At 34.8% G+C, this 18,501-nt stretch overlaps 1 protein-coding gene across 1 annotated transcript in view; it reads left to right on the top strand.

Moving 5' to 3' along the window:
* The window catches only part of LOC124641866 (homeotic protein empty spiracles-like), a 32,548-nt gene extending 27,636 nt beyond the window's left edge, over positions 1-4,912 (top strand). The window contains exon 3 of the mRNA XM_047180114.1: positions 787-4,912. Coding sequence (XP_047036070.1) covers positions 787-987 — 201 coding nt within the window. The 3' untranslated portion in view covers positions 988-4,912. The remainder of the gene's footprint in view (positions 1-786) is intronic.
* The last annotated feature ends 13,589 nt before the right edge of the window (positions 4,913-18,501 follow it).

Genomic DNA, 18,501 nt, shown 5'->3' with positions numbered 1-18,501 from the left:
GTAAATCTCAAAAATAAATAGGTACCGTCGTTTTCAAATTACAACAATGAAAATGTAAAACTATATTTTCTCGACTTAAAACAGCGGAAAGCAAGTCCTTCATAATTCGTTTCATTTAACAGTTTCAGCTGCAGTTGTCCCATTTTACAAAATAATAGTTTGGCACAGCTTCGTACTTAAATTGGCATAAGGACCTTGTATTTCTTCCAGAACAATAGCCAAGTTAAATTATTGTAACAATTACCCTTTATTGTATGACTCATTCGCTATAATAAACTGCGTTGTCAACTTCTCTAAAATATAAACCAATATTAACCTAAATAAGCGTAATATACAACTTTTAATCCAATTTTGGCAGAATAACAGATATACAGACTCCATGCATTAGTTACAATATCTCAAAAGCGTACTGGCTGGGTAGAACGTGAATACATTTCGCAAGCCATTAACCACGTGACAAATTGTCTTACAAAATGGCTGCCGACGTTTTTTGGGCGGGAAATCTGTTGTTGGCGCGCAGAAAAATTCGACAACGGATTTTTCTTTCAATAGCATGTGATATATGATTGGAGGGGTCGCATTCAATAGTTTTTTATTGGCTAGTTCCTTTAATCCTTTATTGTTGTGCATCTACCGTAAAATTGTATTATGATTTGTGTTTTCTATTCGTTATTGTTACATTTGGATACAATGAACATAACCCTACAACTCGTGACTCAGTCAGTCACATCTTTCAAAACACATTTTCCTCAAACTGAAAATAACCTAGAAAATCTTTGTCAACAGGTAAAAGTTTGGTTCCAAAATAGAAGAACGAAACACAAACGAATGCAGCAAGAGGAGGAAGCGAAGACTGGAGGCAAGTCAGGCTCCTCAAACATGAAGCCAGATGACGGCAGCCAGCTCAACAACTCCTACGAAGATGATGATGAAGAACTAATTGATATGGACATGGACGAACTCAGTGAAAGTGAAAATGAAACGTAAGACAGTGGAATAAGTGATAAAATCGTGTAAATATTAATGTAATCTAGATGTTTAGAGTATAGTTTTATTTATTTATGAGTTTTAAGAGATGTTAGCTGGCGGTGGTAGCCTTGTTTCGACTGACAATGACTTTGGTTTGAAAAGCGAATGTAAAAACGTTACGTTTGAATTAGTGCAAGGAATTCTATGATTGATTATACATTTCGTCGTGATTACAATACGCAATAAGTAACAAACCAACGCTTAGAATTTGTCATCAATTATCTTAATTTAGACAATTAATTTAGGCATTACCATGACGCAATCAAATTTGCAAATTTTAATTAAAATTTATTTGATTACTAAACCCCGTATATCAACAGGCAACGTGATCAATCTTCAAAAAGTGGGCGTTAGGTGGTGTTTGCAATAATTTATATCAATTCCAAAGCCATTAAAGCGGCCATATCATTAAATCAACTTTATAAAACGGTTTCAAAATGGCTCCCCGGGTCTTGTTAGCGTTACGGCTTATTAGATAACAAAATTGGCCGTATTATAATAGTTTTCGGGCTTAAATTAATTAAAAATGGCTCTTTTTTGATGTTCATCCAGTGATGTGGGTATAATTAGACATTTTAGATTTGAAATGTTGATAGGCAGGGTCCGTGGTTTCTCAACGAGCGCTGTCAACGTTAGACGGAGATAACAATACGGGCGTTACTGGAGATAGAGGGAGATAGGTGTAAGATAGAGATGAAGGCGATTATGGGTGCGTTCAGGTCCCTATTATTAAGAGATGCGTTCGGAAACTATCGCGTTCTCGAATCGCGTTTCGTAATTGCTCGCGACGTAACAAAATTGTTTTGAAGTCGTCAACGATTGTTCTCCGACGACTATTTGTCTACGCGTTAGGAATTTAAAGATAGAGATCTTTTTCTTGTTGATGATTCCTTTGACGCGTTGCTTAACTGTTTAGTTTGACTAACGACGTGTCCGGACTATTGTTTTAATGTGTCACATTCTTTTTATATTTGTGAGCTCGTATTTTTATGGCCATTATCAATTTAGAAGACCAGTTTTTAGTATGGAGGTTGTTTTGATTTCTCCGTGAGTCCGAAAATAAAAATGAATTCACACTAATGGCGAGCGTTCGGCCATTTTATGGCGAATTATAGTTGAATGCTAAAATTTTAACGGTCAATTAATCGATTAGCAACTAAGATTTTGCTTAATTAAACTCGAATAGGTACTGAAAAAGTTGGTCTTACTACGGTTTGTCCGTTGAAAATTGTTTTATTTTTTTTCTGTCTAAAGTTTAATGCGTACTTTCTTGATTGAAAAGGCGTTATTCTCATTGCTTTGTTTACTATGTTCTTTCACTAGGCTGTAGCCTTTAAACCCGGGTTTAAGCGAGCGATTATAAGGCTAATTTGTATTTTCCTTTCCGTCTTTTGTTCATATGATTTACGATTACCAGTATCGAGTTCTCGCCGAATCGATTTACCGAGTGAATCGGTTTTAAAAACAAACTATTTTGTTTTTGTTCGGTACCCGTGTGGTTATGCCATGTTGGTACAAAATGTAGTTTTGAAAACATGTAGCGGCAATATATTTTTAATTGCATGACGTCGTGGGAAAATATATTTGCAAACTGTGAAGTTAATAAGACGAGATTAGACTATTTACATTGGCAGTAAAGATGTTAAAATGCTAAATATTATTTTAAAATTCTTAATCACAGTTTCAAATATTCACAATAAAAAGATTGTCTGTCGAAATTCTCGCGCCTAATAAAAATCGAGAATCGGAATGCGCTAACTACCACACTATCCGAATCAAACGCGATCGAAGAAAAAAGAAGAAAAAAAAAACGCAGGCAAAGAACCAAAGCGTTTGGCTCCACGCCATTCGTAATTTGAAATCTAGATTCCATTTTCAGCTCAATTAACTCTTAGTCGATTTTAATTATCGTTTTTATTCATTAAGTGTTTGCGATTAGCGGCCATGTCGATATTTTACGATGTATTCTTTCGTAAAAGTTCGTTTTTAATTACATTCGCATTGATTGCTTTTAATTCGCTGATTATGTGACATTATAAGGTTTATTGGAGTCATTGGATGTTGAGATAAGGCTGTTCGATATTTGAATTGACTTTGACATCTGAATTTTGAGTGATGCTCATTGTTTTACGAAGAATGAAATTGATCTAGATGTTGTAAAATTGGACTGATTTCAACAAAAAAATAACTGAATGTCAAAATTAATGCTTGTTTGAACTTATTTACATATGTACTTATTTTGATTTGAAAATTTTAAATGTTTATTATTTATGTTATATCAAGAAATATTTGACTGCTTTGTTGAAATCGGTCCTTATAACCTATAGCTCAAAATTGAATAGCAATATACAAGAAAATAAAACATATTACATACTATAAAGTTAACGATTCGCTCAAATATAGTAGTTTTATTAAGCCAGTTCCTTTAGAGTAATATGTTATGTGAATAAAAATGTCTAACGATTTAATGCAGTATTATAATGATTGTACCTCCTTGGTGAAGTGGAACCAGACTTGTGACGTCACTTGGCACGCCAGAATGTAACGCAGGAAGCCGATAAGATTTTGAAAGAAAACTCCCTTCGAATTATTTAAATCATATTAGCATATGGATTTTGATTTGATGATGCATTTCTTTGGTTTGTATCACGTTTCATCTCAGTGAATAGTTACAAACTCTGAAAGTGTAATTTTTACAAAATTGATCCAGTTCTGCATGTTTATATAAAGTAGCAAAATTCTCGTTTAAGCTACAATAGTTTTCGACAAAGCGTATGGTCGAGCACAATAGTGAATTCAATAAACGTAAAATAGAAAACCCATTTTAAAATTATTATGAAACAATGAAACTGGCCATTAATATTCGCAAACTATTGTATCTTGTAAGAGAATTACAGAAAATTAAAACCTATTATATTACACGATCCTATTATCCAAAGGTAACAACATTTGTCGGCATTCAGTCAACAAAAACCTTGTTTTACAGTAATTCAGAAATATTTTAACGTTTAACAGTAGCTCGTGCCTGCCCCCGGCTTTGCCCGTTTACAACTATACATTTTTTAACCACAAAGACCGATGAACGAGGTCAGTCATTCACTCACTCTCACGGAATCATTCAAAAGGTTCGTTGACAGATGGTGCAACGAGAAAATTGATCGAAATATTTTATGTATTGTAAGAAAAATTTAAAAAGGATACAGAAAATTGTAAATAATAACTATTTATTTCTTACTTTGTACTTAATAAGGAACTTATGTGTAGAGTTGAGCGCATATGGGCAAGTTTAACTTAAGCAAGCTATAATCTTTTGTTGAAATAACTGTTTTTCGCGGTTACCATTTTGAAATGGTTTCAATGATTCTGGTTCAGTTTATAACTATGGGTGTATTTCTCCAATGACCACTTGTTACAATATATTATATCTTTTATAATAATGCTCTCCTTTGCTAACGTAAAATTAATTTCAGCCATTATTTATAAAATTCTTACTGTTACCTATTTATGGGAATTTACAAGGCGTTTATAAATACATTTATTAAATAAACGTCCCCCATTTGCGCTCAACTCAAAATACATGAATCTATAATTAAAAAAATGTTCCTTTCCTTGGATAATGCCACTGAAACAGTCTTGTAAATATTTAATTAACTTTAATAATATCTTAGGCTAGTTGTACATTATCTCTATTTAAATAAATACATAGTAAAACTGTACATATGTGTGTCTAGATGTAACGGAATACAGTTTAAGTGTATTTGTGTGTATATCGAGTAACTTCTCTTCCCGACTGTACTCAGCAATGTTTCGTTTTAACTCAGTACGAAGATGTAGTAATTTAAATCAACGAGTGATATATAAAATATATGTTTTTACTCATTTATGTTTGTTGTTTTCTTTGTTTTATTTTTTTTACCATGTTAGTATATCATATCCAAATCCTGGTTCTAAGCATAATATAAAGGGCCAGTTCTTCAATCCATTATTACCCTTCATTTTTGCCGATTAATACAAATATTTACATGAATAAGAATATTCAATTTTATTTCATAAATTCATTTAATTATGCCTTTAACTTTAAACACATTTTGAACATTAGTCTTTTGAAGAGGACGACCAAAAAGAAAATCCTATGGACTGTGTAAAAAAGTCGACATGGTAGTCGACATCTCACAAGTAACAGAAAGAATGTTACTTGTGAGATGACGGCAGATAGAAGGGTATGGAAGAAGACATGCTGCGCCGACTACAAATGAAATTGAGATAAGGGCAGGAAGATGATAATAATGATGATGATTTTGCCATTACACCATTACGATGTAACTACTAAAAATATTTCTAGCATCCCATGATTATTGCTCTCAAGTATACCTAACTAAGCAAGTAAGGAGAAAAATGAAAATATTTAGCTAAGCCTGGGAGCTGACCCCGACATACCGACTTAGGAAATGTCTAGAATGAAGATAATTGACTTAAATACCTCACGAGTTAAGTAAATGGCTACTAATGTTAATGGCTCAATAATGTCTGGGAACCTAAAGGTTAGAAGTGAGTTCTAAATTGAACCATTAGAGTAGTATTTATTTATTTAGTTAGTACAGTTATAAGTTGTTAGTTCAAAGTACCTATCACTAAATAGTTAAACTGTGGTAGTAAGGATCTAAGATAGAAAAGCAAAATTGTTATCAGGAAATACATGCATTAATTTTCTTTAGGTCTTTGAATGCAATTAATACATAATATTAAAGGTAAAGGATCTTGAGAAAACCTGAACTTTAAAGTCTGAAATCACCAATCCGAATTGACCAAGCGTGGTAATCACTGCTCAATCCTTCTCCGTGTGAGAGGAGGCCTGTGCCCAGCAGTGGGACTTTAATAAGACTGATGACGGTGAAGAAAGGGCTTAATATTTTCTGGGAGATCAACGATAAATGATTTCAGGAGAGCCTGACATTACCTATTAGGCTACTAGGTAGGTACATAGATATCTTATATGAGTTCAAATCACCTACCAAAAGTTATAAATTGAAGTCTTCGTAAGCAGACCAATAGACTGTCTAGAAACAAAATTAAAGTCAGACAACTACCATTTAATAAATCCGTAAGCAAAGTAAACGCCAGGGGAAATCCTTCTAATTTAAATATCAAAACTATCAACATAAAGAAATTCGCCAACGACCACACAAACCGTAGTGACGTGACCCTATCGATATGATGACAACACTAGCGCGCGATGAATGCAGAGTAGGGACGTGACCAAATTATCAATCGACTATCGATAGAAGAATTTCGGTAAAACTTTTTTATTATCTTTTTAAAGTTTTGTTTGTGGTATGATTTTTATGTGATGAATTTATCTGATTGGAGTTTATGGTAGAATCGGGCGTGATAAGGTTGTCGATGGTCGGTTGAGGAAAAGTTTTGAGGTTTTTTTTAAGAAGGTCAAATGTTTGCTTACCTACACGGTAGCCGTGAGGTTTTATTGTCTTTGATAGTCATTTTATGTGTAAATGTGTTGTTATTATAATGAAAGGAAAAGTTTTAAGCTCTTTACGACTAACTGTACCACACATTTTGTTGCTAAAGTCTATTAGATAGATGAAAGCGGAGTTTTAGTTTTACAAACTAGGTTTTTATTATACACAATAAAACATCAAACAGGATTTTTATTGTTCTAAGTTCAGGTCAAAGGTTCTCGACTCTGAGAGATTATTTTTATCAGTCAGGTTTACAAAATGTTGGCCTGCATACAGTTGCCCCTTTGGTCCTCGGCTTGAAATATAGTCGTACCTTACATAAATATAATAACTTATGCCTCTAACTTGCTGAAGCACGCAATCTTTTTTTGCAGCGTGAGGGAGTGTCACACTCTTACTCACTAAAACCCATCATGTTCCTTCTTAAGCCCTTTGTGTACCAGGGCCACGGTAACTCTTTCGAACGATTCCGTCACGCCATCATTACGCCATCTTGTGGGAGAAGTACTGGCTAGTTTCCGAACACACATGTACCTACGTAAGCAGGTACACCTACTACAGAAAGGTAGGTAACCACACAAATATGTGCTGATCTTATCTTTTCCCATCTTTGATAAATTAACTTCCCACACACACAAAAGATAGATTAAAGAAGTATAAACAAAAAAATAAGGCAATTTATTCTCTTTTGCAACTAAAGTGCTGTGACGCACTGACGCGCGAAAAGTCAAATAGCATAAAAGGATTATTGGACAGGTAAGTGGGTTCGAATCCCGGGTGATGTAAGCCAATTTTCCACGAAGCGATGCGGGTGGCACATTATAAGGATATTAAAAGATTTCACAAACAACATTTAGATAAGTTTTTTTTGAGATTTTGCAAATTTTCTGTGTGAACCGCCGAAAGCGGCAGATTTTTGACGATTGGTTTAACTTTAAGTTAACTTTTAAGATCGTATTAAATGGACATTCTTTAAGTAACTGCGACTATTTAACCACATGATTTAACGGACATAATACAAGGAATTAACGTTATAAGCCTTTCAAAAAACTCCGAAGTTTGAGATGAGATTAGCACTAAATTGTAATTGGTTTATGTTCCAATGCTGATAAGGCACTTGTACTGTGATGAGTCGCATCATATTCAGTACCTATAGTTTCATCAGAATTATCAGTAGACTGCTCATTTCACACTTCATATACAGGCATCCTTTAAGGGTCTTTACGAGCCTACAAGGGTATCCTTTAGTTTAAAAGAAAAGAGCAAATAGCTCATTCTATTCCCACGTAAGTGTAAAATTATTTTAGAGACAGCCCGGAAGGAATGCTCTAAGTCTGCTTCAGTTAAAATAATTGATAGGCAGAATTTTCCAGCAAAACAGTATTAGATAGGTATTTACACATATAGAATCGATTCTTCCAGAAATTAATTCTTTATTTATTAGTGTAGGTTGTACTTAAAAAGTCAGAGAGTTTTTTAAGGTTTTACACTCAAGGGTAAAATGGGATCCTATTACTGAGACTTTGTTGTCCGTAACAATTATTTTTTCAAATACGGTGACTTTAATGGGTGACAAAGGCTGGACTATGAGTCGAAACAGCCGGTTGCCTTTTAAGTATTTTTTGTTAAAAATTTATGCAGATTAAAACGGTTTCAGTATTAAAGATTTTTAAAAGGGTTTAAAACTTTTTCCTAATTTAATCTCTAGATTTAGTTAATTTGAAAGCCGTTTTGTTGTCGATTGTGACTGTGATGGCAAAGCGAAAGGGTTAAGTCAGAATTAAGTAAATCCATTCTTTAACTTTAAGATCTTTAACTTTTTAGTTAGACCGCTTTTGTACACAACGGTAACAAGAGTATACTTACAGATTAGGGTTAAAAAAGGGATGTGAATGAATAAGCGATTAAAATTAAATAACAGTTTTTGAAGTGTAACAGTTTTTAAGTGCTTGACAGTTGTTACGGGCAGTCAGAAGGCAGAAAGACTGACAACTACTCTTACCAAGGGGCATCGGATTGTCCAAATTAATGGGTTGAGGTCAGATAGGCAGTTTCTCAGTAGATACTCATCATATTTCACTCAGCATTGTACGTATAACGTAACCACGAGCTCCTTTCGGAAATTAAAAACAGATGCATAAGCCAACTTATTCTTCCTTTCCTGTTTTCTTATTTGTGGTCGATGACATACATTTTCTCTGTCAGGTATCATACTTACGTCCTCTCCCTTCTTACTCATGTCCTCTTTCAGGCAATCAATCCATCTTTTCGTTCTTCCTTTGGTCAGTTAATGACCAAATTTTCAAAGTCATGGTACATTATCTTATTATCTTACTTAATAAGCAAGGCTCTAAACAAACACAGTACTAACTTAACTAAGCTATTAATTAATAAGTCACAATGACGGCTGCACATTAAGTTATCCGTCAGTATTGTAACAAATGATGAGATCTGCCCGTCAACTCGCTAAAGAGTTATCTTTGTATCTCAAGTTGGGTTTAAGTTATAAGCGATATACGTTTGAAGAATCAGTAGGAATAGGTACTATAATATAAAACTGAAGTTTGTTTTAATCGAGAAAGGCTATTGACTACTTTTTATCCGCAGAAGCAAGTTAGTTTATCGTACTTACGTTTTCTCGTCGAGTCCTTAGCCGTAGGTTTTAATCACCAAACAGTAGTGTGATTCTGTAAGACTTCATTCTTAACTTCGCATCTGAATCCGCCGTGAGTTTCGTGATTGGCATTCTCAAACTACACTAGCGCTACTCTTGCGAGCGTGTTTGCGAGTTGAACTAAATTAAACTCAAGATTTTGACAGATAAAGTATGAGATGACTTTTTTAGAACGTTTTGAACCGAATGCGAAGTGAGAGTGAATAGCGAAGTGAAATGCGAGTTGTTGTCTGAATTTTATAGAATCGACGCGACGTACAGTACTTCATTGCCAAAGTTTTGCAATATACTCACTGTACTTTGTTGAAAGGTTCTTTTAACCTACAGACAAGCAGTTTTGCAGCCAAGTTTGAATATATGATTTTTGATTTTGATTTTTGATTTTTTCTCAATTCCACCTCACGACCACTGACGTTGAATTTTTAACGAAAGTTGCTACTAGGAAATAGTAAGAGATGCCAGCTCTATGTGCCCACCCAATGACGGGGATGTATCATTTTCAAAATCCGGGCTGTTTTGTGAGTTTCTAAATACCTACAATGAAATACTTCACAGTTGGATACAGGAGAAAAATCTCTCAGTAAAACTGTGGATTATAAGTACATATAAATAATGATTAATTCAAAATCAAATTGTTTTTATTTCAAATAGGCTTTGCAGGCTCTTATGAAACGTCAAATTAGTTGCACGGTTCCAAAAAGTTGGTCTCATGGAGAAGAGCCGGCAAGAAACTCCATAGACACTCTTTTAAAAAGTAATATTTTCATAAACATTCTATTATTTTTTATTTTTATTAATTCGCAAGAATGTCCTAACTTGCACCACACAGTAACGGTGTACCCTAGATTGTGTTGATGACCTGTGACTTATATTAATATAGATGTCCAACAAAGTGCTATTATCGTAGCTTGGCGTGCCACCTCTGTCTTATCGCTTACATCTGTAGTATTGCTAGTTTCATAGTGTACCTTAGTATGTTTCTGTCTGTCTGTCTGTTTGTGTGTTCGTGGTGCCAATAGAAAGAGATATTAATGAAGGAGGTTTAGGTGTCTTTAAAAGCAGACTGCTTCCCTTCGTATTGCAGAAAAGCGGTATCTCAGCGTGCAGGTAATTCAGGTCAAGTAAATAATCAATGTAACTTATACATGTGTACTTTCTAAGTACTTATCTATATGTTGGACTTCAGTGAGGGAAACAACTTAAAGCCCGAAATCGCCAATCTGTCTTGAGCAAGCGTCGTGTTAATGCTCGCTAATTCCTTCTCTGTATGAGAAGATGCCTGTACCGTTCAGTGGGACTATAATAAAGCTAGTAATGATGATGATGGTATCTCATTTGATCAAAATTACAGCCCCAGCTTCAGAACTGTACGGAATCTAGACAGTTTCAAAAAAGAAGTGATGGTATTTATCCTTATTCTTTCTAGTACAGCTCATCGCCTCAGTCGCTGTGAAAATAAATACAAAAGTATTAAACACACATCCTACAAGGAATTCTTAAGCGATAACCACTTAATAATGTGAACCTTTCAATCATATAGCATTGAGCAATCAAAACACACTAAAACACTATAGTTCGGCCATTCAGAGAATGCGTTCCTGACACGTCGCGATTGAACTGACGACGTAACTACATTCATTGATTATTGATATAATAATGTTGTTTTAATGCTCCTCAATTGTTAAAACGGTAAACAACCAGCAAAAATATTTTTATCGTAACTGCAACGCCATTGCAAAGTTACGTCGTCAGTTCAATCGCGACGTGTCAGGAACGCATTCTCTGAATGGCCGAACTATAATTAATAACATTAAAATCATTATGTTTCGGCGCACATCAGAGAGAATCCTACCAAGATAAAACTACTATTTACAAAAGTATTTTTTGCTCTTACAACACTGTAGTTAAGGTTTAAAATAATTTTGACAGCTGCTGTCATAATTTTGTCGATGGCCGGCGACATGTTTGACATGTGTCAGAAGTGACCGCGCTTTTATTAATTATGGCCATTGAACATCAATGTAGAACATGTTTTAAGGGCCATACGAGATTTACGTCTTCCTAGTCATCCGTTATGAGTTTTAATTAAGAAATTATTTCTTTTTTTTTCAGGTTTTACCACGTAGTATCTAAACTCTCGTAAGAAAATTGCTTTAAAAACATTACCAACAAGAGACCCGTCTATAGATTGTTGTTGTTGTAACGTATTTGTACTCTTCTTCCAGAAACTATTAGGTAATCGCTTATCAGACATAATTAGAAGGAAATCATATCCATTTTTCAGACCATATCTCCTTACAAAACAACATATCTTTGAGAGCCTATGTAGCTCCACTTATCTTCAAAACCAAATAAACCTGACGAGTTAACAATAACCAACAGATTAACAGAAATAGATATTCCTAAAACTTAATTAACTGTTCGCCTTAACACTTAAACCGCTGTCAACGTCTTGAGATTAAGCGATACTAACCAACAAACGACAAACATAACCTTGCTACTACAAAACTTTAAATCCTCCTTATGTTCGGAGCAATAGAGTCTATTTTTGAACAGCGTGGCTGTAAAAAGGTTTGGTTTCGTATTTGTTCTAATAATTTGATTAGGTTATCTTGATGAGCTGTCGATCATATTGTGACGTCATGTTAGGCTGACCAATCAGAGGTCGTTTGGTTGTTTGGAATTTTGGTGCTTAACGGAAATGCGCAGAAGATGAAGTAGTTGAACTAACCTGTTATAGCAAGTAGGTTTATAGAATGACTATGTACTGGAAAGAAACAAATGACTGGTAAAATTGTACTGTACATTTTTGTCACTATAACATCGAGGTTTATACAATCATGTAACATAGAAATTATAAGAGCAGACAGTACTTTTGGCCGATAGTTGGCTGACAAAGTTTTTTATCCTACATATTTATACATACCTACAGCCAAACCCATCACAATTCAGCAAGTAAGGAGAAACTCGTAGAAGATTTTGACTGAAATACTCAAAATGAGTTTGAGTTACCGGTTGAGATCATCGATTTCATTGCACCATATAATACAGATCACAAAATCGCAACATTAAAAATCGAAAATAGACAACTAATATTTCCATAACCTGAACATTAAAAATACAACCAAAAAGCAATTCTCCAACTAGAAATTACACTCTAAACAAATTTGATTGCAAAAATTCACTATAAAAAGAAATTGCAAAGACGAGATGAGACCTATTGATCAATAACTATCATAACTATCAAAAAAAGTATAGTAACGGCCTTAAATATCACATGTAACGTAATTATTGGACCTTATTAAGTTATCATATGTCGTGGTGGCCTAGTGGGTAAAGGACCAACCTCAAGTACGAGGGCGCGGGTTCGATCCCAGGTCAGGCAAGTACCAATGCAACTTTTCTAAGTTTGTATGTACTTTCTAAGTATATCTTAGACACCATTGGCTGTGTTTCGGATGGCACGTTAAACTGTAGGTCCCGGCTTTCATTGAACATCCTTGGCAGTCGTTACGGGTAGTCAGAAGCCAGTAAGTCTGACACCAGTCTAACCAAGGGGTATCGGGTTGCCCGGGATACTGGGTTGAGGAGGTCAGATAGGCAGTCGCTTCTTGTAAAGCACTGGTACTCAGCTGAATCCGATTAGACTGGAAGCCGACCCCAACATGATTGGGAAAAAGGCTCGGAGGATGATGATTAAGTTATCATATGTTACCTCACGACATTTAATAAACCAATAAACTTAAAATTAGCCTCATTATGTGTGATTGGCGATCGTGAACATGTAGCAACATTATGGCACGTTATTATAACTGGCAACACTGTTATTGTGGTGTGGCAACACTCTGTGTTATTGGTAGTCTATGGTGCTTTATTTGAAAATTAAATTGGTAGTTGCGTATTGATGATCAATTGTGATTCTGTTTTATGCATGTATGTATGGTTCGCTATTTTCTGTATGAGAAAAAGTTTAATGATGTACATAATTGTAGGAACTGTTAAATTGAGTATAGTTAAAAGAGATTTTGCAATAAAGAATATTGTTGCATCATAATTTCAGGTTAGATATTTGCATTAAGCTATGATCATGAAACATTTTATAGCAATGCTGCCCGCATTGATAAAAAACTTTGATCAAAAATCTAAAGTTCCGATTGCACTCAGTCTCTAGATATTACTGCTGTATTTATTTATCCAAAGACTTTTAGAGGCGTGATAGGTACATCTGTACGGTGCACAGATGATGATCTGGAATTTATCGACTTCTACAGCCGTTTATGTGATTCTCAAATAAAGTATGGTTCCTGGAAGTTGGTGATTGATTCACCCGTGCATCGGAGTGCACGTAAATGTCGGTCCTGCGCCTGATCTCTTTCCGGTCGTGTCGGATTGCCGTCCCATCGGGTTATGAGAGTGAAGGAATAGGGAATGCACCTGTGTCTGCGCAAATGCTCGTGCACTATAATATGTCCTGCGCAGCTGGCCGGTCTCCTTAAAATGAGAACAGCCGCCATGGCCGCAATCGGCCGTGGACGCCATTATTATGGTTCCTACTCTAAATAAAACACAAACAGTAAAGTACAATAATTAAACAAAGACTCAACCAGCCCACACCAAGTAACATATCGACTTTTAATTATAAATCTCTCATAACATTTTACAAAACTCAACTTATTTTTTCCGCCTACCCACTTAACTCTATAATTTCCTAATAGTTAGCTACAAAATATATGACTAATGGTCTTGGTGCGCGTCTCGACAGGTAAGGGGCGTGTTTTGGGAGAAATTACCCCAAAAATGGGGATTTAAACACCCACTTAACCCATCAGCGAGTGCTGCCCTCGGAATGGGATAGCGCCGGTGGTGTGTGTCCGTTAGAGTACGAGAAAATATCGTGGCTAACAAGCCTAAGAAACACCTATGTAGTAGGTTGTGTGTCAAACGTCATATATATTTATATAGGTATTAGTTTAATGAAATATCGCTATCCTAAGTGATGATGATGATGATGTCCTCCCAGACGTGTCCGTCGACGGCGACACCCTGTCAATTCCCGGCAATCTGTCTTCGCTCATGGGCCCGGTAGTGACTTGCGAACCCGAATTTGTTTTTAAAAACTCGGTCACATGATGCACAGTAGAGCTCTCCGTTTGCATTAAAGGTATAATTATACGTCGGTTTAGGACGAGTTTTACGGGCCAGGCGTTTACCATCAAGGTCTTCAAGACGATGGGACTCGAAGTTTTCTAGTCACTCAGATCTTTGGGTGGCTAGGTCCCCCCATGAGTTCGGGGATAAACCGGTCGATTTTAAGTGGCGCTTTAATACATCCCTGTAACGTAAATATTGTCCTCCAGCTTGTCGTTTACCCAAACTGATTTTCGAATAGAAAATAGTTTTCGGCAACCTGGAGGACTCCATGCGTACCAGGTGACCGCACCAGCGCAGCTGACCTTTCATCAGAAGGCACTCCATGCCCGCCAAGCCCGTCCGTCGAAGAACATCCGTATTGGGCGTATCCTAAGTAATGATTCATTCGAACTTGATATTATATCCAGTATAGGTATATTATTCAGGCAAATATCAATCTAGTTTATCTGAGTTATATGTAATTTTTGAACAAATGTACACCAATGACTGAGTAAAGGTGAAGGAAACCCATCTTACTTTAAAACTTTGATGTCTTGCCATCTCTCCATGAATCGATTCTGGATAGGTACTGGTTGCATATTCTATAAATAACCCAGTTAATTGTGTTTTAAATGAAGTAGTGCTCTACCTCAAAACTCAAAATAAAGAAATACTAACGATACGACATTTCTCTCGTGACCAGCTACCACTTATCAATGGACACAAACCGAACAGTTTAGCTCACCAATTTAAATAAATACGAATAGAGTTAGGCGAAGTTATCGAAACTTTCATTATAAGTTAATTTATTAGTTAATAGCCATTATTTCCTGCTTTGTCTTAACTGACAGATGTTTTAGTTAAATGTTTTGGTTAAGGCGCTGACAACCCCAAATTGGCTTTTCTCAAAAAATTTTTTGGCCAAATCTATGTATACAGATTTTGACGGCGAAAAAATATATATTAATCTTGAACATATTTTTTAGAAACCTGTTAATTTCAAAACACGTTCTCGAAAAGTTTTCTCGATACAAAAAAAAAAAATGTAAACTTGCCTCTTAAAATGATCTTCCAACAAAAATATCTGTATTACTTTTCAACGTACATTGATAAAATTTGTAACATTAACGAGTCCATAACACACACATAACTAGGCTAATTTTTATTTTTGACTACTCAACTCATTTTAAAACTATTAATTTATACACTATTAATTACGTACGAACGTTACGAATGTTGCGTCAACAGGCTTCTCTGTCGTAGGTACCTACGAAAGTAGTAGTAGTTAGTTAGTAGTTTTTTTGTTTTTCGTGCTGTCTGCCTCTTAAATGTTTTGGTTAAATTGCTTGGTTAGATGTTCATGTTACGTTGCACCTTTCGGTACTGGATAGAGGTCTAATTTTGTGGTTTAGGGGCTAATAAGGTTAAATGTTTTTTCGTTTTTTAATGGGGTAGTCGGAATAGAGGTAAAACATTTACAGCCTACTACAAAAACTTAAACATCTGTTGAACACTTGTCTAAAAAAAGTGTGTCTGCAAAACGGACCTTATTTCAACGTCATAACTTGTCATTCTTTTAGACAAGTGTTCAACAGACGCTTAAAAGATTTTTGGTACGACGGTTACGTTTAAGCCCAGTTATTTTACAATGCGGAGAGGTTAAGGAGAAAATATTTTTTTATTTATTTTTGTGGATTTTTGTTCTAGTTTCATATAAGAAATTTCAATGTTTTCTCAGAGAAGGTGAAGTGTTGTGAATGATCTGAATGATCACTCTTTGAGAGGTTTATGTGCAGGCTCTAGTCTAAGATAAAATCAAATTCGCATGTAATCCTCTGAAATGCTATTCAAAAGAGAATGTCATCAGACTATCAGTTGGGAATGATTATGTTTTAAAGTGCACACAAAGTATTCAAGTACTTATCTGACTATGTATGGCTATATTTCTATTATAACGATCCAATGATCCTTTAAATTGGTTCTCATTCTTAGTGTATTATTAAGAATAACCTAATATCTTCATAAAATCTTCAATTGTCTTATACATGTCTTTTTAAGTAATTAATGCACCTACCATGTTATCTCTGCATCACCCTAAGGTTGACTGGAGAGAATGCCTATGACATTAAGTCCGCCTTTGTAATTGTATGATTGCATAAAGTTAAATAAAATAAAATTAATCATGCAAGAAGTAAATAGTCTAAAAAACTAGGTAATTATTGTATGTGACAATGCCTCCAACTTTACTATTTTCTTTCAAGCACTTAAAACTTATGCCAAAGAACAATTTACAATAAAAATACCTACACACCATTTGTCTTTTTGCGGGCAATAATCACAAACATATGTAAGGGGTTGTTAAATCATTCGAACCATTAACCAATTGTGTCGGCTAGTTGAGCTAATGGGGTGAGAACCACCCCTAACTAATACGTCTCGAAGATACGACCGTGTAGAGTTTGCGGTAGTGTGTGTGAATGTGTTAGAGTGTGCGTGTTAAGGGGGAGGTTCGACTGTTGTTTTGGTGAATATGTTAAGTTATAATTGGTGACTCAAATGGCAAGTTACTTTGATTTTAATTTAAATAAGAATTAATATAAAAGAATACATTATTATAAGTTGTAAATAACAAGAAAAAACCTGGCGAAATTATAAAAAAATAAATGAATTGGATAAACTTATGTAGAAGGAATTCTAAGATTAAGTTTATTATAAGGCTTTTTAAAGCTGGCTTAATATCACAATCTCAGTTCTAAACTTGCTTAGCTTAGCACCAATAAAAATCGAAGTCAATTCTCCCCTACTGCCTTTTGTATAATTTTGTATAAACGAGCGAATACTCAGTCTATCCCCACTTATTACATTAATTAACCGAAACAACAAAAGAACACTCTGAATCGTAATCTCCATTTATTTAATTCTCACTATAAAACGATCCTTTATCAAACTTAGCCTTAACAACTCTACATCAGTGTGCGTACAAATAAACACACTGTCTGTACTATACATGTGTGTCAGTGTGTGTAAGCAAGAACAACTTGTTTGTTCAAAGATTTAATACTCAGTAAATTTCTTTAAGTTTACCTGACGGACGCGGGTGCTGGATAGAGGAGGAAATGCACTTTTGTACTGAAGTATTTTTACTAAAGTTCAAAAGAATAGAATAGAATCATTTATTTGTCATAAACATGTGTATTCATAAATACTCAAAAAGAGAGGGTGTTAAAATTGAAGATTTCTTTAGTTAATGTGGTAATCTAATAAATAGAGAAATGGACCTAATTGTACGTGTGTTCAGTACCTTTAGTGTCATCATTTTAATTGTACCTATGTATTACCTCTGGGTCTAAAAGTCTCTATGGCACATTAAAAATTAATAAATTAGAAGCATGTCAAGATAAAGTAGTGATCTTCAAAGCGGTCCTGATACTCACTACAAAGATCACTCTAACATTGATATAAGTATTCAGTAGTAAATAATTAAATTTTATTTAACATTTACTAGCCAAACTAGCTTAAGTAAAGATAAACATTTCAAAAGATATAATAATAATAATTCCAACTCCTTAATTCTAAAATTAACTATATTAAACTATATAAAATTACTATATATACTAAAGCAAGACACGATCACAAACCATCAAACTAAAAACGAAAATAAAACCCGCCATTTATCAGCTACGCCCTTACCCTCGAGTAGAACTTAATTGGATATATCATAGACGTCTGTTTGCGCATGGCAATTGATTGCGCCATAACAACATGTCGGCAAATTGCCGAGACGTGCGACAGAGACAACAATACCACCATCCTACAAGAAAGAGCGAGATAGATACACGAAAACAGCTCCGTCTTCAACTACAGTCAGTAACGAGACAGTGGCGAAAATAAAAAGACTTTAATATTTATTTTTAAAGGCGATTATTTTGGTTTAAAAACATTTACGGATCCAATATTCAATCTGCTGTTGGAATTTGACATTACCTGTACGAGTCTAATGTCAAAATGATATCTCTAGTAATATAAACAAAAGATGGATCGAATATTGAAAAGCCGTTAATAATGAATGCCTTAACGACCGAGTTAGCCCGAAGCTTTTCTAAATCATTTATTATAATTGACCAATAAAACGTTAATTTTTATAATTATGGACCAGTATTGGGAGTCCAGTGTTTATTGGGGGCTATAAGG

Source organism: Helicoverpa zea, chromosome 23 (genome assembly GCF_022581195.2).
Source record: "Helicoverpa zea isolate HzStark_Cry1AcR chromosome 23, ilHelZeax1.1, whole genome shotgun sequence".
In the NCBI taxonomy this organism is placed as follows: domain Eukaryota; kingdom Metazoa; phylum Arthropoda; class Insecta; order Lepidoptera; family Noctuidae; genus Helicoverpa; species Helicoverpa zea.
Note: the sequence above shows the minus strand (reverse complement) of the source record. Positions and strands in the feature narration are given on the sequence as shown.